Here is a 25,726-nt window from a genome sequence, read left to right as displayed (position 1 = left end):
TGCAGTTAAAATGTTTGCCTTTTTATTGCACAGCAATGAGTCAGAAATTTCAACATATTCTTTAAAGATTTACAAACACTTGGAACACAGACTCCATGTCCATGTGCCTAACACAGTAAAACAGCAGAATCAGTTACTGCTGTGATTATGTTTTAACAATTTGCACTTTCTTACATTCACAGCATTGTCTAAGGGGGCACAACAATTCACACTAACAATTAAATAAAATTGTTCTTCAGTTCAAAGTCTGAACAAGATTAAAGAAACATTGACAGGTAATCTTGGATAATTCTAATTGAGACATTTGTTCCTAAACAAGGGAGAGAGAAACTGTGGAGTTCTAGTTGTGAAGAGTTTTGCAATTCCGGCTGAAGATGGCAGGAAAATTGAAAATCATTCTAAATATATTATTAAATACTTGAACAACAAATGTATCTGCTGCACCCATGTTTCTTCTCCTAACCTGTAATGAGATATAAATTTGCATGTGTGTAGAAGCTTCTCACAATAAGCAGTCATTACCAATGTGCCATGGAGTTCACCTGAGTTACTGTTGGAAAGCTCCAAACAATGAGGTGCCTGACGGAATTTTATCATCTCACCCGCCATGGGAATCGGAGCGGGCGAGGGGCAGACAATGGGAAGGTCTGTTGAATTCAGGCGGGATTTTTTGGTCTAAGGTTGAGCGAGGCCATAAAATCCTGCCCTCTGTGTTTCAAGCAGGAACATCTCATTGTAAACATTGATCCTTGATCACCAGACTTGTGGCGATCAGGGTTTATTTGTTTCTTAAGATCTAATGAGCAGGAAAAATATCTCTGAATATAGTTGAAAACTCCAGACAGCATTTATACAATGGGCATGGTAAAGTGGTTAACACCTATGCCTCACAGCACCAGGGACCTATGTTCGATTCCAAACTCGGGTCATTGTGTGGAGTTTGCATTCTCCTTGTGTCTGCGTGGGTTTCCTCTGGATGCTCTGGTTTCCTCCAAAGATGTGTAGGTTAGATAGTTCAGCCATAATAAATATGGAGGGTTACAGGGATAGGATGGAGACGAAGGCCTGGGTGTGATGCTCTTTCGGAGAGTTGGTACAGACTTGATGGGCTGAATGGCCTCTCCCTACATTTAGGGATTCTATGATTAATTTAATCATCAACACTGTAAGTTATTATCTACATCTGGCACCTGTGACATGTTTCCTATTTCTGAATGCTCCTCAATGACAAACACATCAATATGCTTAACAAGCATGTAACATTTGTCAGAAAAAACAAGTGCTTCATTTTGATTTTATTACCACATTACAATGAAAATAGAATCAATAAAACACTGCAGCAGAAATACAGAATCAGGTGTAAATTACACTTTCTATAGTTTCTGCAATGGTTTGAAAACAATAAACAGATTTTTGTTACAAGTTTGTCTCATACTCAATTATTCTTTGCTTTTTTGATTGTAAACCAGTCTTTTGATGGGAAACAGTTTCACCTCTTTCCATTTGATAAAGTTCTACCTTTATGCTGTTATCAGTGTCTGTCTGAATTTCAGCTGTGTCACCTTCAGCTAGTGTTTCACCGTTAGTTTCAGGGATGTATTCAGATCCTTGAAAACTCTGGTTTCTCTCTGCTGTTTGCTGCAGGGAAAATAAAACAGCATCATGGATGCTGCTGAAAGCTAAGCTTTGACTTGTTGATTTGAAGTAACCATGTTCTTGTAGACTTTTCAGAACTGCACTTGAACAGCTGGCCAGGATAAAGCTAATTCCTACACTATGGTATCGCTCTGACAGATAAATCAAAGCATTTACTCCTTCATCATCTACAAAACTCACTGAGCCACAATCCAGAATTACAGTGTGAACATCTGCAGTTTGTTTGGATATTTGACGCCTATATAATTTAGTGTGATTTAATCGTCTCAAAGCATGTTCATCCAGTGCAAGGAACTGTGTGGATTCCAGTAACATGTGATATTTGTCTTCCTCACTGTATAATTCCTCATCACTTTCCAAACTCCTACCAGACTGAAGATAACAATTGACTTTAAGTTTTATCCAGGACAATAAAAAGTCAACATTCCCGTAATAAATGGAATCAAATGTTTTTACAATTTTAATTCCCACTATTTCTTTGGCAGTTTTCTCAAAGGACAAGACAGTATAATTTTCTGTATTGGGAATATGGCCGAGAATGGCATTGGACGGCTTCTGGAGTCTGTGTAGAGTGAGCAAAATTGAGAAAACTATGCCAACACCCAGACCAATATCTATGTCCAGGATGCAAACTGCTGCAAATGTTACAATTCCAGCCACAAACTCATATTTATTCTTCTTACATGGAAAGCAATACTTCCAGAAGAACTCAAAGTAACACCCCAGATTTGCAATGACAATAGCACCAAGCACTGCTCTGGGCACGAGTGGAAGCAGAGTGTCTGCGCAGAGCAGAGCTGTGAGACAGAGACCGGCTGACATCAAACCTGCCGCTTGGGTTTGACCCCAAGTTTTTTCTTGAACCAAAGTTTGTTCACAAACCCCAGAAGCTGCAAAAGTACCCAGAAATGAGAGTAACAAGTCACAGAATCCTAAAACGATTGTCTCTTGATGCGGGTGGTAACTCTGGTTGTGTTTTTTGGAGTTTTCTCTCCCTAGTGAAATGCTAACTGCAAATGTCACCAGTGCAACGGCAAAGGCATCTGCAGCAACACTGGAGATTAAGGAGAAGGAAGGAAGACTGGGTCTTGGTAAGGTAAATGGATAATTATTTATCAACCTGAGATTATGACTGTCCTCCAATTCCAGCCAGTATGATAAGCAAATGGAAATGACTATCACAATGAACTCTGTAGGTATGAGGTGCCGACTATAAATAAAGTTTATTATTTTAAAAGGGATGAGAAGTGCCAAAGCGGCCAAGCCAGTGATCACTGAGGCAGCGTGTGTTTTAGTAATATTTTCAATTGTGACCTTGCAACTATGGATAAAAGATAAAGGTCCATGATGAATTGATGGATCTATACCAAGTATTAAACTCAGGAGAATGGCTAATAAATGCAAAGCTGTTCCAGCTTTGAAACCATTCAGAACAGGCTTGGAGATGTATGTTCTTAGGAAACTGAGGCGAAAAATTCCCATAGAAATTAAAACAATTCCAGCAACAAAGGTCAGAGTAATCACATAAAGTTCTCTCGGACACGTTGGCGGGCAGTCACTGTCAGGAACAGCTTCTTGAGTTTCATTATGACTTACACTCTTGGCAATGAGAAGAGCAGTGAATGCAGATGCTCCGTAGGACAGGTGTTGCGTTGTGCCAAGCAGGCAGTATAGGACTGTGGTAACGAAACTCGAGTAAAGGCCATTAATAGGAGGCTGCCCAGCGCAGACGGCAAAAGCAAGGGACAGAGGGATGGTCAGTAGACCCACACTAATTCCAGACAAGAAGTCACCTATCAACCACCTCTTCACTCTATACCTGGGAAACCATTGAAAAATAGGGAAAACTCGGCGGAATAACTTCTTTAAATTATACGAAACTGGTAAAGCTAGTTCAGATGCCTTTCTTTCATATTCACACACCTTTTCTTCATTGTACCTATCGATGCGGTGAAAATAGGGAATGTCAGTGGTGAAGGAGACTCTATGAAGAGTTTTGGTATAAGTGGAAGTCCTATCAGTTCTGACCAGAGGGATGTTTGAACCTGATGGATCTGGAATTGTGTCACTTGACCGGAATGACTCGGAACTTCCCAGCATGTCCTTCAGTTTGCCGGCCTTTCTCTCCTTCCTTAACATTGTCTTCAATATTGTGTAAAGCCTTTTTCATCTATCTTTCCATACGCTAAATACCTAAGCAGAAGATAAAATTACAAGCAATCATAAATAAATGTCTTCAGTCTGTACCTGGGAAACCATCTAAAAACTGGGAGAACTCACCAGGATAACCAAGTTTTATTAGGTTTGCATTCTCATTCCAAACTTCCAACATACAACCCCCAATACACATGGAGCTTCCATACCAGTATTCCCAATAGCTTCCACCTCAGAATCCTATCTAGAGAAATCCCCTTCCCAATGCTGCCTGATCCCATCACCACCATCCCACTGCTCCCATTCTGATGAGGGTAGGGCAGTGGATGTTGTCTACATGGATTTCAATAAGGGCATTGACAACATCCCTCATGGCAGACTGGTGCTGAAGGTGAACTCGCATGGGATCAGAGGTGACCTGGCAAGGTGGATACAAAACTGGCTCGATCATGGAAGATAGAGGGTGGCAGCGGAAGACTGCATTACTGAATGGAGGGCTGTGACAAGTGGTGTTCCTCAGGGATCAGTGCTGGGACCTTTGCTATTTGTAATATATATCAAATGTAAGTTTGTGGATGACACAAAGGTTGGTGGATTTGCGGATAGCGATGAGGACATCAGAGGATACAGCAGGATGTAGATCGGTTGGAGACTTGAGCGGAGAGATGGCAGATGGAGTTTAATCTGGACAAATGTGAAGTAATGCATTTTGGAAGGTCAAATACAGATAGGAAATATACAGTAAATAGCAGAACCCTTAAGAGTATTGATAGGCAGAGGGATCTGGGTGTAGAGGTACACAGGTCACTGAAAGTGACAACTCAGGTGGAGAGGGTAGTTAAGAAGACTTAAGGCATGCTTGCCTTCATCGGCTGGGCTATTAAGTTTAAAAATTGGCAAGTCATGTTGCAGCTTTATAGAACCTTAGTTTGGCCACACTTGAGATACAGTGTTCAATTATGGTTGCCACACTACCCGAAGGATCAAAGAACAAAGAACGGTACAGCACAGGAAACAGGCCCTTCGGCTCTCCAAGCCTGAGCTGCTCATTGGTCCAACTAGACCATTCGTTTGTATCCCTTCATTCCCAGTCTGCTCATTTGACTATCCAGGTAAGTCTTAAACGATGCCAGCGTGTCTGCCTCCACCACCCTACTTGGTAGTGCATTCCAGGCTCCCACCACCCTCTGCGTAAAAAACGTCCCTCTGATATCTGAGTTATACCTCGCCCCTCTCACTTTGAGCCCATGACCCCTCATCGTTGTCACCTCTGACCTGGGAAAAAGCTTCCCACTATTCACCCTATCCGTACCCTTCATAATTTTGTACACCTCTATTAGGTCTCCCCTCATTCTCTGTCTTTCCAAGGAGAACAACCCCAGTTTACCCAATCTCTCCTCATAGCTAAAGAATAACCCCAGTCTACCCAATCTCTCCTCATAGCTCTCATGTGGAGACTTTTAGAGGGTACAGAAAATACTTACCAGGATATTGCCTGGTATGGAGGGCATTAGCTATGAGGAGAGGTTGGAGAAACTTGGTTTGTCCTCACTGGAGCGATGGAGGTTGAGGGGTGACCTGATAGAAGTCTAAAAGATTATGAGGGGCATGGACAGAGTGGATAGTCAGAAGCTTTTTCCCAGGGTGGAAGAGTCAATTATCCAGGGGGCACAGGTTTAAGGTGTGAGGGACAAAGTTTAAAGGAGATGTACAAGGCAAGTTTTTTGCACAGAGGGTGGCGGGTGCTTGGAACTCATTGCTGGGGGAGGTAGTGGAAGCAGATACAATAGTGAGTTTTAAGGGGCACCTGGATAAATATATGAATCAGATGGGAATAGAGGGATATGGTCCCCGGAAGGGTAGAGGGCTTTACTTCAGTTGGGCAGCATGGTTGGTGCAGGTTTGGAGGGCCAAAGGGCCTGTTCCTGTGCTGTAATTTTCTTTGAACTTTTTTCTCCCTATTCGCTGATCTGAGATACCCCTTCCCAGACTAAATGATTGTTTTTCACAATATTCCTGCTCTTTAATCCCCCTCCACTTCTCCCACAGGAGGTTAATTACCTCTGTTGGTTGGATGGCTGTTTAATAATGCAGAGTGATGCCAGTAGCATGGGTTTAATTCCCGTACCAGCTGAGGTCATTGATGATGGCCCCGTCTTCTCAACCTCACCCCTCATCTGAGGCGTGGTCATCCTCAGGTTCAATCACCACCAATCAGCTCTCCCCCTCAAAGGGCAGAGCAGCCATTGGTCAAGTGGGGCTATGATGACTTTACCTTTACTCCTCCCACATTCTACCTCATTGTAGTAAGAAACAAAAAGCTCGACAAGAACACAAGATAATTGTCAAGATCTTTATAAACTCAGCCAGTGTTTACATACAGAAATTAGACTTTTTGATTTTAAAGGGACACTTTATATGATTGAATATTCACTTAGTTAGAAAGCAGCATATCTTACCAGGCAATATTTGCGAGTTTTGTGTCTGGCATGTGTCCGCCACACTTCAAATTCTCATACTCCAAATGTCACTGTCACTTTCCTACAGATAAAAAAACCTTTAAAAAAGACAGAAAGCCAATCATTTATGTAAAAACTGACATTTGCAAGTTATTACAATCACCCATTGATTAACCGCAGCAGCTGATATGCAATGAAATGATTTGGTGATTACAGAACCCATTACAGCAAGTGTAATGTCCCACATCTAGTGTTGAAATCCACTGTAATTACAAAGCTTGCTCTCAGTTTTCCATATCATTCCCCTTTTAAATCACTCAAAGTAGCATTGGCAACATCCAGAAGCTCATTTGCACAGAATTACAGAATCACAAACACTTTATGGTGCATAAGCAGGCCAACTGGCCCATCAAATCTGCACTCTCTTTGAAAGAGTATTCTAGCTAACTCCACTCCCCTGCCTTATCCCCCATCACCTTACACATTCTTTTCAGATAGCATTCCAATTCCAATTTGAATACCTTAATCGAAGTGTCTCCTCCACCCTCTCAGGTGCTTTGCTCCAGATTTCAACCACCCTTTGGGTGAAAAGTCTTTTCCTCTCATCACTTTACTCCTCTTGTCAATTATTTTTAGTTTGTGACCTCTAGTTCTCAATGTGCTCTTGAGAGGGAACAGTTTCTCACTAATTACCCTGTCCATACCCTCTTGGATCCAGAATGCTTCCATCAAGTGTCAAGTGAAAACAGCCCCAACCTATCCAATGTATCCACACACACATAGGCACACACACACGTACTCAAACTCACACACACACACGCGTACTCACACACACACACACACACATACTCAAACTCACACACACACAATCATACACACACACACACATACTCAAACTCACACACACACGCGTACTCACACACACAGACACACACACACATACTCAAACTCACACACAATCATACACACACACGCATACTCTCACACACAGACACACACACACACACACACACTCAAACACACACACACATACTCAAACTCACACACAGACACACACACATACTCAAACTCACACACACACACACACACACTCAAACTCACACACACACACACATACTCAAACACACACACACACACTCAAACTCACACACACACACACACACTCACAGAGACACACACACTCACACACACATACTCAAACACACATACTGAAACTGTCACACACACACGCACACTCACAGAGACACACACACGCATACTCACACACACACACGCATACTCAAACTCACACACTCACACACACTCACAGAGACACACACACACTCTCACACACACACTCACACATACACAGAAATACATGCATACTCACACACACAACACACATACACTCACAGAGACACACTCACACATTGTGTGAGACCTGCTGTTGAGACAATCCAGGAGTGTGATTATATAAGGCTGTTGTTTGACCAGTCTGAAAGACAGCTCTCCCAATTTTGGCACGGGCCCCCAGTTGTCGAGTCAATGGCGGGTGGTCCGTCTGGGTTTCATTGTTCCATTTGTACTGGTTGAATACAGCTGAAGAGCTGCCTGGGTCATTACAGAGAGCATTGCTGGGTCATTGCAGGGGGCATTGCTGGGTCATTACAGAGGCCGTTCCTGGGTCATTACAGAGGGCATTCCTGGGTCATTGCAGAGAGCATTGCTGGGTCATTACAGAGGGCATTACTGGGTCATTACAGAGGGCATTACTGGGTCATTGCAGAGGGCGTTACTGTGGATCTGGAGTCACATTTCAGCCAGATCAGGACATGAGTGAACCAGGTGAATTTTTACAACAATCAACAATGTCAGACTTCCAGATTTTTATTAAGTTTTTAAATTCCAAAATCTACCGGTAATCCAGAGTGTGACCCTGGGTCTCTGGATTACTGGTCACTGTGCCATCACCTCCCCTGTTATATGTCATTTATATTAATGATTTGGATGAGAATATAGGGGGCATGGTTAGTAAGTTTTCAGATGACACCAAGATTGGTGGCATAGTGGACAGTGAAGAAGGTTATCTCAGATTGCAGCGGGATCTTGATCAATTGGGCCAGTGGGCTGGTGAATGGCAGATGGAGTTTAATTTAGACAAATATGAGGTGTGGTAGACTGAACCAGGGCAGGACTCACTCAGTTAATGATAGGGCAATGGGGAGAGTTACAGAACAAAGAGATCTAGGGGTACAGGTTCATAGCTCCTTGAAAGTGGAGTCACAGGTGGACAGAGTGATGAAGAAGGCATTCAGCATGCTTGGTTTCATTGGTCAGAACACTGAATACAGGAGTTGGGATGTCTTGTTGAAGTTGTACAAGACATTGGTAAGGCCACACTCGGAATACTGTGTACAGTTCTGGTCACCCTATTATAGAAAGGATATTATTAAACTAGAAAGAGTGCAGAAAAGATTTATAAGGATGCTACCAGAACTTGATGGTTTGTGTTATAAGGAGAGGCTGGAAAGACTGGGACTTTTTTCTCTGGAGTGTAGGAGGCTGAGGGATGATCTCATAGAGGTCTATGAAATAATGAGGGGCATAGATCAGCTAGATAGTCGAGGTAGGGGAGCCTAAAACTAAAGGGCATAGGTTTATGGTGAGAGGGAAGAGATACAAAAACATAGAAACATAGAACAGTACAGGCACTTCAGCCCTCGATGTTGTGCTGAGCTATGTCCAAATGCAAGATCAAGCTATCCCACTCCCTATCATTCTGGTGTGCTATCCAATAACCGCTTGAAAGTTCCTAAAGTGTCCGACTCCACTATCACAGCAGGCAGTGCATTCCACACCCCAACCACTCTCTGAGTGAAGAATCTACCTCGGACATCCCTCCTATATCTCCCACCATGAATCTTATAGTTATGCCCCCTAGTAACAGCTACATCCACCCAAGGAAATAGTCTCTGCACGTCCACTCTATCAATACCCCTCATCATCTTATAAACCTCTATTAAGTCACCTCTCATCCTCCTCCGCTCTAAAGAGAAAAGCCCCACCTCCTTCAACCTTTCCTCATAAAACCTCCCTCCAAACCAGGCAGCATCCTGGTAAGTCTCCTCTGCACTCTCTCCAACGCTTCCACATCCTTCTTATAGTGAGGTGATCAGAACTGAACACAATATTCCAAATGTGGTCTCACCAAGGTCCTGTATAGTTGCAGCATAACCTTATGGCTCTTAAACTCAAACCCCCTGTTAATAAAGGCTAACACACCATAAGTTTTCTTCATGGTTCTATCCACTTGAGTGGCAATCTTCAGAGATCCGTGGATATGAACCCCAAGATTTCTCAGTTTCTCCATATTCCTCAGAACCCTGCCGTTGACCCTGTAATCTGCATTCAAGTTTGTCCTATCAAAATGAATCACCTCACACTTATCAGAGTTAAACTCCATCTGCCATTTTTCAGCCCAGCTCTGCATCCTATCATTGTCTCTTTGCAGCCTACAAAAGCTCTCCACCTCATCCACTACTCCACCAATCTTGGTGCCGTCAGCAAATTTACTAACTCACCCTTCAGCTCTCTCTTCCAAGTCATTGATAAAAATCACAAATAGCAGAGGACCCAGCACTTATCCCTGTGGTACACCGCTGGTAACTGGCCTCCAGTCTGAAAATTTTCCTTCCACCACCACCCTCTGTCTTCTATGAGACATGATGTGGGTATGCCGGCGTTGGACTGGCGTAAACACAGTAAAAAGTCTGACAACACCAGGTTTTAGTCCAACCTATTTATTTGATAATATACTCACAAGCTTTCGGGGTTAGCCCCTTCGTCAGGTGATTCACCTGACGAAGGGGCTAACCCCGAAAGCTTGTGAGTATATTATCAAATAAATAGGTTGGACTAAAACCTGGTGTTGTCAGACTTTTTTCTATGAGACAGCCAGTTATTTATCCAATCGGCCAAATTTCCTTCTATCCCACACCTCCTGATCTTCTTCATGAGCGTACCGTGGGGAACCTTATCAAACGCCTTACTAAAATCCATGTATATGACACCAACTGCTCTACCTTCATCTACACACTTAGTTACCTCCTCAAAGAATTCAATCAAATTTGTGAGGCAGGACTTACCCCTCACTAAACAGTGCTGACTATCCCGGATTAAACTGCATCTCTCCAAATGGTCATAATTCCTACCTCTCAGGACCCTTTTCATTAACTTACTGACCATCGAAGTAAGACTAACTGGCCTATAATTACCAGGGTCATTCATATTTCCTTTCTCGAAGAGAGGAACAACATTTATCATTCTCCAGTCCTCTGGCACAATCCCAGTGGACAGTGAGGATCAAAAGATCAAAGCTAAAGGCTCCGCAATCTCATCCCTTGCCTCCCAAAGTATCCTAGGATGTATCTCATCTGGCCCAGGGAACTTACCACCCTCAGGTTTTTCAAAATTGCTAATACATTTTCCCTCAGAACATCTACCTCCTCCATCCTATCAGCCTGTATCACACTCTCATCCTCACAAACATGACCCCTCTCCTTAGTGAACACTGAAGCAAAGTAATCATTCAACGCCTCACCTATCTCTTCTGACTCCATGCACAAGTTCCCACTACTATCCTTGACTGGCCCTAACCTCACCCTGGTCATTTTATTTCTCACATAAGAATAAAAAGCCTTGGGGTTTTCTTTTATCCGACCTACCAAGGTCTTCTCCTTGCTCTTCTAAGCCCTTTCTTTAACTCATTCCTAACTACCTTGTAACCCTCAAGTGACCCAACTGAACCTTGTTTTTTCATCCTTACGTTTCCTTTTTCCTCTTAACAAGACATTCAACCTCCTTTGTAACCATGGCTCCCTCACTCGGCCATTTCCTCCCTGCCTGACAGGGACGTACCTATCAAGAACACACATTATTTGTCCCTTGAAAAAGCTCCACTTTTCATTTGTGCCCATACCTGACAGTTTCTGTTCCCATCTTATGTTCCCTAATTCTTGCCTAATCGCATCATAATTACCCCTGCCCCAATTATAAACCTTGCCCTGCCGTGTGAAACTATCCCTCTCCATTGCAATAATGAAGGACGCTGAATTATGGTCACTATCTCCAAAGTGCTCTCCCACAAACATAAGAACATAAGAAATAGGAGCAGGAGTAGGCCATCGAGCCCTTCGAGCCTGCCCCGCCATTCAACAAGATCATGGCTGATCTGAAGTGTCTCAGTTCCACTTTCCCGCCTTCTCCCCATAACCCTTAATCCTCTTGCCTACCAAAAACCTATCTACCCGTGTCTTAAATATATTTAGTGAGGTAGCCTCCACCACATCAACGGGCAGAGAATTCCAGAGATTCACCACCCTTTGAGTGAAGAAGTTCCTCCTCAACTCCGTTTTAAACTGCGCCCCCCCGCCTTATCTTGAGGCTGTGCCCTCTAGTCCTGCTGTCCTTTCTAAGCGGGAGGAATCTCTCCACCTCTACCCTATCCATCCCCTTCATTTTCTTATACGTCTCTATAAGATCCCCCTTCATCCTTCTAAACTCCAACGAGTACAAACCCAGTCTATTCAGCCTCATCTCCAGTATCAGCCTAGTGAACCTCCTCTGCACTCCCTCGAAGGCCAAAATATCCTTGCGCAAGTGCGGCGACCAAAACGGCACACAGTACTCCAGCTGCGGCCTCACCAATGCCCTGTACAGTTGCAGCAAGACCTCCCTGCTTTTATATTCAATCCCCCTTGCTATAAAGGCCAGCATCCCATTTGCCTTCCTGATCACCTGCTGCACCTGCAGACTGGGTTTTTGCGACTCATGCACAAGGACCCCCAGGTCCCTCTGCACCGTAGCATTCTGCAGCTTTTCGTCCTTTAAATAGTAATCCCTCCGACTATTATTCCTGCCAAAGTGGATAACCTCACACTTGCTAACATTGTATTCCATCTGCCAGGTCCTCGCCCACTCGCTTAGCCTATCTAGATCCCTCTGCAGACTTTCCACACCCTCCGCACAATTTGCTTTTCCACTTATCTAACAATCTAATCTTATCAAACAAATCTAACACTTGGCCCAGTTCATTACCCAGTACCAAGTCCAATGTGACCCCATCTCTTGTCGGTTTATCCACATATTGTGTCAGGAAACCCTCCTGCACACACTGTACAAAAAGTGTCCCATCCAAACTATTCGACCTATAAAGGTTCCAATCAGTATTTGGAAAGTTAAAGTCACCCATGATAACTACCTTGTGACCTCCACACCTATCCATAATCTGCTTTGCCAGAGGGGCAATTATTTCACACGGTGAGGGTCTGGAACAAGCTGCCAGAGGTAGTAGTAGAGGTGTGTACAATTTTGTTTTTTAAAAAGTATTTAGACAGTTACATGGGTATGATGGGTATAGAGGGATATGGACCAAATGTGGGCAACTGATATTAGCTTCAGGACTAACAAAAAAGGGCGGCATGGACAAGTTGGACCGAATGGCCTGTTTCCATGCTGTAAACCTCTGTGACTCTATATGACCATATACACCAGTATAAGCATGGATATCCTATACATTGACACCAGTGACATAATAGCAAATTTATCTTTTAAAAAATTAAGAGCAATCAACAAAGTTAATTAATGTCTGAAGCCTAATGTTGCAGAAATAGAAGCGACTTGGATTGTTTCAGAAATGGTTTTTCTAATATCAATGAAATTAAGACAATCAGAGTTCATTCTGAAGATCACAAACAGATGGCTGATTGTGTGACTAATATTAACATTTCAGTATCTGCTCAATTCAGAGCACATTACCCAATGAATGCTGCCCACTGCTGCCTGACGATTCACAAGTGTAAAGAGTCAACACAACAGGAAGATAACATTCTTAGAAAAGAAGAACAAAGAAAAGTACAGCACAGGAACAGGCCCTTCGGCCCTCCAAGCATGACACCGATCATGATGCCCTAACTAAAAAAAAAGCTGCCGTTATTTGGTCCCTCAATTCCCTCCCTGTTCATGTACCCATCCAGATGCCTCTTAACTGTTGCTAATGTGCCTGTTTCCACCACCTCCTCTGGCAGCGCATTCGAGGCTCCCTCCACTCTCTGCATGAAAAACCTCCCTTGCACATCTCCCTTAAACTTTCCCCCTCTCACCTTGAACCTGTGCCCCCTTGTAATTGACACTTCCACCCTGGGGAAAAGCTCTGACTATCTACCCTGTCTGTATCTCTCATCATTTTTTAGACCGCCATCAGGTCTCCCCATAACCTCCATCTTTCCAGTAAAAACAATGCTAGTTTATTCAACTTCTCTTCATAACCAACACCCTCGAGACCAGGAAACATCCTGCTGAACCTTCTTTGCACTCTAGAGTCTCTAAAGTTTCCACATCCTTCTATAGAGTGGTGACCAGAATTGCCAGCAATACTCCAGATGCAGCTTAACCAAGGTTTTATATAGCAGCAACATGATTTCCCAACTCTTGTACTCAATGCCCCGGCTGATGAAGGCAAGCATGTCATATGCTTTCTTAATCACCTTGGCCATGTGTGTTGCCACTTTTAGGGAACTGTGGATCTGCATGCCCAGATCCGTCCGTATGTTAATGTTCCAAAGGGTTCTGCCATTTACAGTATAGTTCACATCTAAACCTAACCCCCCAAAATGCATCACTTTGCAATTGTCTGGATTAAATTCTATCTGCCATTGCTGTGCCCAGTCTCCAATCAATCTCTATCCAGTTGTATCCTCTGACAATCCCCAGCAAACTTACTAATCAGTCCACCCACATTTTCCTCCAGATCATTTATATATGCTACAAACAATAGAATTCCCAGCACTGATCCATGCAGAATGCCACTAGCTACAGATCTCCATTCTGAAAAACACCCATCCACCATTACTCTCTGCTTCTATAACCAAGCCAGTTCTGTATCCATCTAGGCAGCCCACTCTGAATCCCATATGATTTTAGTTTATGTACCAGTTTGCCATGTGGTATCTTGTCAAACACCTTACTAAAGTCCACATAAACTATATCCACAGCCCTTCCCTTATCAATTGTCACTTCATCAAAAAACTCAAATTGGTGAGACGTGACCTTCCTTGTACAAAACCATGCTGTCTGTCACTGACTAGCCCATTTTCTTCCAAATGTGCATGTATCCTGTCCCTCAGTATCTTCTCCAAAAGCTTCCCCACCGCTGACGTCAGGCTCACCGGCCTATCATTTCCTGGATTATCCTGGCTTCCTTTCTTAAACAAGGGAACAACATTGGCTATTCTCCAGTCCTCTGGAACCTCACCTGTGGTCAAAGAAGATGTAAAGATATCTGGTAAGGCCTTGCCTCCTGCAGTAACCTGGAACAGATCCCATCCAGTCCTAGGGACTTGTCTTCCGTAATGTAACTCAGGATACTCAGCACTTCCTCCTTCGATATACTGACATTCTCTAGAGCGTTCACACATCCATCCCTGACCTCAATATCTGTCATGTCCTTCTCCTTGGTGAATACCGATACAAAATACTCATTAAAGATCTCACCCACTTCCTGTGGCTCCATGCAGTAATTTCCCCCCATTGCCCCTGAAACATTGTCGGGCTCATTCTCCAAAACCAAGTCTAGTATGTCGCCCTCCCTGGTTGGATTGTCAACAGACTGTGCCCTGGACACATCTAACCAATCGCTCTCTATCCAAGCCCCTTGCTCTAAGGGATGCCCAGTCAATATGGGGGAAGTTAAAGTCACCCACCACAACTACCCTGCTTTTCCACACCTTTCCAGTATCTGACTACACAGCTGCTCCTCTGTATCCTGCGGGTCTATATTACACTCCCAACATTGTGATTTCATCCTTCCTATCCCTGAGCTCCACCCGTAATGCCTCACTACAAGATCCCTCCCTCCACACAGCTGTGTTCTGCTCCCTGATCAGCAATGCGACTCCCCCACTCTTTTGTTTCCCCTTCTGTTCCGTCTAAAACAACGGCATCCCGGAATGTTAACCTGCCAGTCCTGTCGCTCCTTTAACCATGTCTCCGTAATGGCAATAACATCATAATTCCATGCAGTAATCCCGGCTCTCTGTTCATCTGCCTTACCTGTTATACTTTTTGGATTGAAACAAATGCACTCCAGACCTAACTCCCGCTGATCCCCATGGCTTTCCTATTCCTGCTCTTACTCTGCGCTATGTTTATCTCAGTCTCACTTTTTTTCCTAGTCTCTATACTTAGTGGCCTGTTCTGGTTTCCATCCTCCTGCTGCACTAGTTCAAATCCTCCTGAATAACACTAGCAAACCTCCCATCCTGGATATGGGTGCCTCTCCAGTTGAGGTGCAACCCATCCTCTTGTACAGGTCCCACCTTCCTCAGAAGATATCTCAGTGATCCATATATCTAAAACCTTCTCTCCTAATCAACTCTTCAGCCACGTATTCAGCTGTACTATCTCTCTGCTCCAAGCCTCACTCGCACGTGGCATGGGGAGTAATCCTGAGATTATTTCCCTTGAAGTCCTGCTTTTTAGCTCTCAACCTAACTCCCTGAGTTGTCTTCACAGGACCTCTTCCCTCTTCCTGCTGATGTCATATGTCAATGCATACAATGACATCTGTCTGTTTACCCTCCCGTTTCAGGTTGCCCTGTACCCACACAGAGACATCCAGGACTCTGGCACCAGGGAGGCAACGCACCATCCTAGAGTCTTATTCACGGCCGTAGAAACATCTGTCTCTGCTTCTGACTATCGAGAACCAGTTGTAGTGTACAAGCCTGGCTGCTGCTGGTATTTTCCCCTGAGAGGCCGCCTCCCCCCGACAGTATCCGAAATGGTATACCTGTTTGAGAGGGGAGTAGCCACAGGAGATTCCTGCGTTACCTGCCTGCCTCTCCCAGCAGTCTCCCATCTGCCTGTCTGCACCTGTGATGTGACCACTTGCCTGGAGCGAGTGTCTATCACACTCTCTACCCACTGTATGCTTTGCAGTGTATCCAGCTGCTGCTCCAACCGAACCACACGGTCTGTGAGGAGCTGGACACTCTTCCTGCAGACATAGTCATCAAGAATGATAGAAAGCTCTCGGATCTCCCCATCTCGCAGAAGGTGCATGTCTTACTTGGCATTTCTGCCCTTGTACACTTAAGAAAGATATAAGAATAAGAATCTTACCTTGCTGTTATTTTGCTTGTCCTCGTCTTGCTGCTGCCACTGTCCATTCCTCTGGTCACTGTGCTGTCACTGTCCGTTCCTCTGGTCACTGTGCTGTCACTGTCCTTTCCTCTGGTCACTGTCCTGCCACTGTCCAGTCCTCTGGTCACTGTGCTGTGCTGCCAGTCTTTCCTGGCAGGTCAGGATTGGATGGGAGGTTTCCTCGGTCTTCAGTTAAAACCTCACATTGGTCCAGTTGACATCAGTGGAGCACAACTTTGACAGTGTAATTCGGTTCCTGATCGTGAGTACCTGTCCCGGAGGAAACAGCAATGGCAGTTAAACCACAGCCAAAGTAAATTGTTTGGTAATTCCCAAACTCAATGTGGAACTCATACACAATATTCCTGCTGAGTTAGCCAGGATAAAAATCCTGTAAAGGAACTCAGTAAATTCTAAAACTCAGTTTGTGACTGTGTATATGACTAATGTATTGAACTGTTACACTTTCTCTACACTTACCCATTTCATTTGATTTTTCTGTGCAGAACAGCGCAGCTAAAGTGGTGTTTGTGTTAATGGAAAGGGAACTAAATTGACGCTCAGTAACTGTGTTGTGAAGTTTCAATATAGTCTCCCTAATAAGGACTAGTGTGGAGAGCTCGAATCCCTGCCCAAAATAGACAAGGCATACGGTAACCTAATCTGTTAGTTTGATCTGACCCTTTACAGCTGGTAATCCCATCAAATGTCCACTGCCAAATTTCCACTGTAGAATCTTACATCAGCTTCTAGAGGTAAATTATTTTACGTAATATAAGTTATATATAATTCTATATATATAACTGTGAATCATTGTAAGCTAATGTATCGCTGTCTGATTAGTCACATGATGTGTAGTGACATTTCCAGAGATATTTGCAGGTTTTTCTCTCTTTTCCATCCTGGACTATAAGCAAGCAACACCGATCTAATAAAGCTTGACCAACTGGTAAAGAAAACCCCCATGTGGCAACACTTTCATTCTTTTATCTTGCTGTAAAGTGAGCTGAATACATTAATATGTAATAGTAAAAGATAAATTGGCAACGAGGTGCGTTTTCCAGCAAGATCATCGACAAATGTCAGTTTCAGACAAAACTGGTAACGAGGAGAATTTTCCGACAAAATTATCAAAAAAAGTCAGGCAGCAAGGAAGGATTTCCAGGAGAGCACCTTAGCATTCCGGTAAAATCAGCTATGGGAATCGGAGATCGGAAAATGCTGGGAATAGCAATTTCATTTTGAAACAATCCTTCCAAATTGAAAGAAAGTATTCCAGCCCAATCTTAACTTCTTTTCTCCCTCAACTGTGACTCAGAGAGAACCAAAAATTGGAGGCGGGAAACCAAAACAAACTACCCACCAGTGAATCAACTGCAAAAGAAATCAAAGTCAACAAATCCTTCCAGAAATTGAGGAAACAATTTGAATTCGTCAGTAAGCAGTTTCAACAAAAAAAAATTAGTTGACTTTCTGGTAAACCCGGGGAGACTTTACTGAACTGTGAGTCCTTGGTCGTTGGGAGATGCAGCATTGGAATCCTGACACATGAAATTCAGAGAGATAGAGTTTGCATCCTGTTAATAAAAAAGGGAATGCTCTTACTCCAAGAATGAAATTATACTAACCAAACCAAACAGGGTATTTAATTCGCAAATATTTCTGTTTCAGATTGGATTGGTGGCTGCATATTGTAAAAAAAAGCTACAGCTCCAAAAAACAACACATTTAAAGAAACAACAAAAGAATACAAATTGAAAAGGAAGAGAAAAGGGAAGAGTGAAGGAAGTTAAAGAAGTAAAATGATCTAAGAACCGGTAATGACAATGAGGAGGGCATCACGGGAGTGTTCAATGGCAATGTGGAATGCTTACAAAGAGAGATTTCAATGTTATCTTGCAGAAAACAGGATGCCGGATGAACTTAAAGTACTTACGTTCCTTTGCATAGTAGGTTGTAAAACCTTGACACAACTACAAAATCTTGTCCATCCTGAGAAGCCTGGTGAAAAACCAACGAGGAACTGACCAAGATTTTTGAAAGTCAATTTTCGGCCAAACCACTAATAATTGCTGAGAGATTCAGATTCCATCAATGGAGCCAAGGGGAGGGTAAAACTATATTGCAATTTGTAGCAACATTAAGCAGGTTAGCAAAGAATTGTGAGTTTGGCATGACCCTTGAAGACACTAAATCAGGAGATAGAAAAGGCAATATCACAGTAATCATGGGGGATTTCAATAGGTAGGTGGACAGGGAAAATCAGCTAGATGGTGGATCCCAAGAAAAGGAATTTGTGGAATGTCTGAGAGATGTTTTTTTGGAGCAGCTTGTGACAGAGCCTACTAGGGAACAAGCAATTCTGGGTTTGGTGATGTGTAACGAGGCAGACTTGAGTAGGGAACTTACGGTGAAGGAACCCTTAGGGAGCAGTGACTACAATATGATAGAATTTACCTTGCAGTTTGAGAGGGAGAAGCTGGAATCAGATGTAACGCTATTACAATTAAATAAAGGTAACTACAAAGACATGAGGGAGGAGCTGGTCAGAGTTGATTGGAAAGGGAGCCTAGCATGGAAGATAGTGGAACAGCAATAGCAGGAGTTTTGGCGGGTTATCCGGGAGGCACAACAGAAATTCATCCCAAGGAGGAGGAAACATGGTAAAGGGAAGGACGAGGCGTCCATGGCTGACGAGGGAAGTCAAGGAGAGCATAAAAGCAAAAGGAAAAGCAAACAAAATGGCAAGAATTAGTGGGGAGCCAGAGGATTGGGAAGTCTTTAAAATCGAGCAGAATACCAACTAAAAAAGCAATAAGTGGGGGAAAGATGAAATATGAGTGTAAGCTAATATAAAAGAAGATAGGAAGAGTCTTTTTCAATATATAAAAGACAAGAGAGAGGCAAAAATAGCCATTGGACCACTGGAAAATGAGGCTGGAGAAGTAATAATAGGAAACAAAGCAATGGCAGAGGAACAGAATAGTTACTTTGCATCAGTCTTCATGGTGGAAGAGACCAGTGGGATGCCAGAGCTCCAGGAGAGTCAGGGGGCACAGGTGAGTGTAGTGACCATAAATAAGGAGAAGGTTCTGGGGAAACTAAAAGGCCTAAAGGTGGATAAATCACCTGGACCGGATGGACTACACCCCAGGGTTCTAAAAGAGATAGCTGAGGAAATTGTGGAGGCATTGGCAGTGATCTTCCAGGAATCATTGGAGGCAGGGAGGGTCCCAGAGGACTGGAAAGTAGCTAAATGTAACACTGCTGTTTAAGAAGGGAGGGAGGGTGCAGGTGGGAAATTATAAGCTGGTTAGCCTGACATCAGTCATAGGCAAGAATTTAGAGTCCATTATTAAAGATGAGACCGCGGAGTACTTAGAAGTGCTTGATAAAGTAGGACTGAGTCAGCACGGCTTTGTCAAGGGGAGGTCATGTCTGACAAATTTGTTCTTTGAGGAGGTAGCAAGGAGGTTAGATAAAGGAGAACTAATGGATGTGATTTATTTAGATTTCCAAAAGGCCTTTGACAAGGTGCTGCAAAGGAGCCTGTTAAATAAGTTAAGAGCCTATGATGTTAAGGGTAAAATCCTGGCATGGATAGAGGATTGGCTGATTGGCAAAAGGTAGAGAGTGAGGATAAAGGAGTCTTTTTCAGGATGGCAGCCAGTGACTAGTGGTGTGCCTCAGGGGTCAGTGCTGGGACCACAACCTTTCACAATATACAATAACGATTTAGAAGGAGGAACATAAGAACATAAGAACATAAGAAATAGGAGCAGGAGTAGGCCATATAGCCCTTCGAGCCTGCCCCGCCATTCAATAAGATCATGGCTGATCTGTCGTGGCTCAGTTCCACATTCCCGCCCTCTCCCCATAACCCTTAATCCCCTCTCTTATCAAAAACCCATCAACCCACGTCTTAAAAATATTTAGCGAGGTAGCCTCCACCACTTCAACGGGCAGAGAATTCCAGAGATTCACCACCCTTTGAGTGAAGAAGTTCCTCCTCAACTCCGTTCTAAACCGCCCCAGTGCTCCTTCCACTCACATTATCAGCCACTTCAGGTCTTGAACAGCAGGTTAGGTGTAAGGATTCGCATTCTAATCAGTAATCTCTAAACTGTCTGTGCTTTATATGCTCTGTCTGAGGCCAGAACTCTCCATTCACCTGACGAAGGGACTAACCCGAAAGCTTGTGACTATATTATCAAATAAATAGGTTGGACTAAAACCTGGTGTAGTCAGACTTTTCACTAGGCTGATGAACTAAAGGCACTGTTGCTAAGTTTGCAGATGATACAAAGATATGTAGAGGGGCAGGTAGTATTGAGGAAGCAGGAGGGCTGCAGAAGGACTTGAACGGTTAGCGGAGCGGGCAAAGAAGTGGCAGATGGAATATAATGTGAAAAAGTGTGAGGTTATACACTTTGGAAGGAGGAATGGAGACATAGACTATTTTCTAAATGGGGAAATGCTTAGGAAATCAGAAATGCAAAGGGACTTGAGAGTCCTTGTTCAAGATTCTCTTAAGGTTAAGGTTAATGTGCAGGTTCACTCGGCAGTTAGGGAGGCAAATGCAATGTTAACATTCACGTCGAGAGGGCTAGAATACAAGAGCAAGGATGAACTTTTGAGACTGTAAAAGGCTCTGGTCAGACCCCATTTGGAGTATTGTGAGCAGTTTAGGACCCCACATCTAAAGAAGGATGTGCTGGTCTTAGAAAGGGTCTGGAGGAGGTTCAAAAGAATGATCCTTGGAATGAAGAGCTTGTCATATGATGAATGGTTGAGGATACTGGGTCTGTACTCATTGGAGTTTAGAAGGATGAGGGGGGATCTTATTGAAACCTACAGGATACTGCGAGTCCTGGATAGAGTGGATGTGGAGAGGATGTTTCCACTAGTAGGAAACCTAGAACCAAAGGGCACAACCTCAGGCTAAAGGGACGATCCTTTAGAACAGAGACAAGGGAGTATTTCTTCAGCCAGAGAGCGGTGAATCTGTGGAACTCTTTGCCGCAGGAGGCTGTGGAGGCCAAGTCATTGAGTGTCTTTAAGATTGAGATAGATAGGTTCTTGATTAATAAGGGGATCTGGGGTCATGGGGAAAAGGCAGGAGAATGGGGATGAGAAAAATATCAGCAATGATTGAATGGTAGAGCAGATTCGATGGGCCGAGTGGCCTAATTCTGCTCCTATGTCTTATGGTATGATGGTCTTATCCAGAGTTAAACGGGAAAGAGGTAAAGATGGAAATGGATACAGTAGCAGCTGTATCACTCATCTCAAGAAATATATCTAACCAGAAGATCAAACATTTGCTACTAAAACCATCAAACAAAACCCTGCAAACTTATACCAAGGAAGTCATTGCGCTGAGGGGATATTTCATGGTTGAAAAAGAAGTCTAATGGTCAGACAGTGCAGTTATCTCTGCACACAGCGAAGAGAGATTTTCCTGCACTCTGGAAGAACATGGTTATTCAAAAACAAGCTTAACTGAGAGCAATTAACCAATCCGTTAGTGACAAGAACACGCTCCAGAAACTAAAGAAAAATATAGCAAGGTATTTGAGAATACTTTCAGGTCCATAACTAGAGTCAAAGCAAGACTCAAGATTAAACCTGATAGCCCCTTAAAGGCAAGAACTGTACTTTAGCAATTAAACCAAAAGGAGCTAATCGTGTTCCGGATCAGTGCGGGGACCTCTGTTGTTTCCACTATGTATAAATAATCTGCAGGAAAATGTGGGGGGCCTGATTAGTAAGTTTGTGGATGACACAAAGATTGGTAGAGTTGCTGACAGTCAGAGAATACTGCAGGATATAGATTGATTGGAGGCTTGGGCACAGAAATGGCAGATTGAATTTAATCCGGACACATGTGAGATGTGAGATAAATTTAAGTCACGGTTTGATAGGTTTCTGATAGACAGGGGAATTAAGGGTTATGGGGAGAAAGCAGGAAGGTAGAACTGATCCACTTCAGATCAGCTATGATCTTATTGAGTGGCGGGGCAGGCTCAAAGGGCTAGATGGCCCACTCCTGCTCCTATTTCTTATGTTCTTATATATTTCAGAGGATCAAATTTAGGTATAAATTATACTGTAAATGGCAGAATCCTTAGGAATATTAATGTACAGAGGGATCTGGGCGTGCAGATCTACAGTTCCCTAAAAGTAGCAACACAGGTGGTCAAGGTGATCAAGAAGGCACATGGCATGCTTACCTTCATCAACCAGGGCATTGAGTACAGGAGTTGAGAAATCATATTGCAGATATAAAAAACCTTGGTCAGGCCATATTTAGAGTATTGTGTGCAGTTCTGGTCACCACACTACCAGAAGGATGTGGAAGCTTTGGAGAGAGTGCAAAGAAGGTTCACCAGGATGTTGCCTGGTCTCGAGGTTGTTGGCTGTGAGGAGAGGTTGAATAAACTAGGATTGTTTTCATTGGAAAGACAGAGGCTGCGGGGAGACCTGATAGGGGTGTACAAAATCATGAGAGGCACTGACAGGGTGGATAGTCAGAGGCTTTTTCCCAGAGTGGAAGTGTCAATTACAAGATTCAAGGTGAGAGGGAGAAAGTTTAAGGGAGATGTGCGGGGGCTGTTTTTCACACAGGGGAACGGTGTTTGGAACGCGCTGCCAGAGGAAGCGGTGGAAGCAGCACATTAGCAACATTTAACATTGAACATTAAACTTTTGGTGATATTGATTGGAGGCATAAATGCTGATAAGGACAGATGGAGAACTGAATTTGAAAAGTGAAATGGGATCTTCTACATCTGCTGTGTAGAGCAGTGAGGGGGATCTCTGTTTACTGTCTCATCCAAAGGAACCTTCCAAGCCTGCACCAACCATGCTGCCCGACTGAACTAAACCCCCTACCCTTCCAGAGACCAGATCCCTCTATTCCCATCCTATTCACGTATTTGTCAAGATGCCCCTTAAAAGTCACTATCGTAGTTGCTTCCACTACCTCCCCTGGCAGTGAGTTCCAGGCACCCACCAGCCTTTGTGTAAAAAATCTGCCATGATGTGGAGATGCCAACATTGGACTGGGGTAAACACAGTAAGAAATCTCACAACACCAGGTTAAAGTCCAACAGGTTTATTTGGTAGCAAAAGCCATTAGCTTTTGGAGCGTCAAAAGACACAAACTCAATTTACAAGATAATTGTTGGAATGTGAGTCTTTACAGGTAATCAAGTCTTAAAGGTACAGACAATGTGAGTGGAGAGAGCATTAAGCACAGGTTAAAGAGATGTGTATTGTCTCCATACAGGGCAGTTGGTGAGATTTTGCAAGCTTAGGCAAGTCATGGGGGTTACGATAATGGATGAATGAACACCGCTTGACAATCACCAGGCAAGAGTGTTCTCTTCCTGTTGGGGAACACTTCAGCAGTCACAGGCATTCGTCCCCTGATCTTCTGGTAAGGGTTCTCCAAGGCAGCCTTCACAATACATGACAACGCAGAGTCTCTAAGCAGAGACTGATAGCCAAGTTCCGCACGCTTAAGGATGGCCTCAACTGGGATCTTGGATTCATGTCACACTATCTGTAACCCCCACAACTTGCTTGGGTCTGCAAAATCTCATTAACTGTCCTGTCAGGAGACAATACACATCTCTTTAACCTGTGCTTAACCCTCTTTCCACTCACATTGTCTCTATCTTTAAGACTTGATTATCTATAAAGACTTGCATTCCAACAATTATCTTGTAAATTGAGTTTGTGTCTTTATATGCCCTGTTTGTGAACACAATTCTTCACTCACCTGATGAAGGAGCAAGACTGCGGAAGCTTGTGCTGCCAAATAAACCTATTGGACTTTAACCTGTTGTTGTGAGACTCCTTACTGTAAAGAATATGCCTCATACATCTCCTTTAATCCTTGCCCCTCGCACCTTAAACCTGCGCTCTCTAGCAATCGACTCTTCCACCCTGGGAAAAAGCTTCTGACTATCCACTCTGTCCATGCCTGTCATAATCTTTTAGGCTTCTATCAGGTCACCCCCTCACTTCCAAATCTCCCAGCGGATGTTCTTTGCTCAAATCCTGGAATGGGGTTTAAACCTGTGACATTTGAAGATGAGTGCGTTATAACTTGAACCAAGACTGATGCATTTCAATGTGTTTACCCTTGGCTTGCTGTGGGATTGCACCTTTTATTTATGGGGGTAACTTTTGCTGCTTTTGTTATATTTAGCAAATAATGAAAGGTTCGGTATAACTCTGGAAACATCACTTTATTGACCCGTGATTTCCAGCATTTGCAGTTTTTCCTTCTAAATCTAATGATAATCGAGTGTGTAAACCAAGTCGTTCCTTCCATACATGGCTGTTTGGAAAAGCTGCCTGTCTAACCTGCAGGTCATTATTATGTGTGTCCACAAGATGGCAGTTTAACACACCACTTCCACTGGCTAAAAGGTGCTGGAGGAATATTAAACCCATTGCAATCTGCAGAACTTGTTCAATCAGTTTTAATTAAAATTGAAAGGACTGATTGGTGTATTTTGTCAATATAGCCATTCTGTTTATTGTTATTTTGTAAATGAAAATAAACTGATGGATATTGGAATAAGAAATGGAATTCTATCATTCACAGAATAATCAAGTTAATTTCATCACAAAATGGAGAGAAGTTTGCAACTTGGTCCAAAAAAAAGCCACAAAGAAATTCAGAATCCAGTGTAACAATTATAGAATTTAACTTACTTGGTCAGTAACACTGGTCCTGAAAATAACTGATGTTTACCTTGAACCATCATTCTATTTGTCTGATATCAACTTGTCCCAAACACCTGGGCCAATTGCTGTAAATCAGGAAAAAAAACCTTCTTTAATATAGTTAATATTTGGTAACAACTAAATATAAACTGTTGGCAGTATTCCTTTGTTCACTACTTTACACAAGTCATACTTCACTGCGATGAGATCCAGATGAAAGCATCGAGAGTTTCTAACGGCAAGTGTAATTTTTACACCATGACATATTTACCACTATCTTGAGGCTGCGTTCCTATCCCTCTCTGGGCTGACCATCTTGGATTGGCAATTCATCAATCTAAATATTGTGATTGCATTAACTAGCTAGGATTTTATTAAATTCCCTGGATTCTGGAGAGTCCTGTCAGATTGGGAAGGAGTTAATGTGACTCCTCTATACAAGGTCAGAGAGAGGTAGAAAGCTGGAAGCTGCAGCCAGTCAGAGTAATATCTGTTGTTGGGAAATTGCTTGAATCTATTATGAAGGTGGTTATTGG

General features: G+C 43.2%; 1 protein-coding gene across 2 annotated transcripts; it reads right to left on the bottom strand.

The window, feature by feature from the left end:
* Positions 1–25,283, bottom strand: LOC145343674 (prestin-like). Of its 2 annotated transcripts, none has more exons than XM_080189843.1 (4): positions 25,179–25,283; positions 16,428–16,718; positions 6,270–6,367; positions 1–3,849 (listed from the first exon to the last, which is right to left on the bottom strand). In XM_080189843.1, the coding sequence occupies exon 4, from the start codon at positions 3,793–3,795 to the stop codon at positions 1,417–1,419; it is 2,379 nt and encodes a 792-aa protein (XP_080045969.1). In that variant the 5' UTR covers positions 3,796–3,849; positions 6,270–6,367; positions 16,428–16,718; positions 25,179–25,283; the 3' UTR covers positions 1–1,416. The 2 variants fall into 2 exon arrangements, with proteins under 2 accessions (XP_080045969.1, XP_080045968.1); XM_080189842.1 differs by lacking the exon at positions 25,179–25,283 and adding an exon at positions 16,929–17,025.
* Between the last annotated feature and the right edge of the window lie 443 nt (positions 25,284–25,726).

The sequence above is a fragment of the Carcharhinus amblyrhynchos genome, chromosome 6 (assembly GCF_965287045.1).
Source record: "Carcharhinus amblyrhynchos chromosome 6, sCarAmb.v2.hapA, whole genome shotgun sequence".
Taxonomy (NCBI): domain Eukaryota; kingdom Metazoa; phylum Chordata; class Chondrichthyes; order Carcharhiniformes; family Carcharhinidae; genus Carcharhinus; species Carcharhinus amblyrhynchos.
The sequence above is the reverse complement of the archived record's forward strand: the minus strand, read 5'-3'. Positions and strand labels throughout refer to the sequence as shown.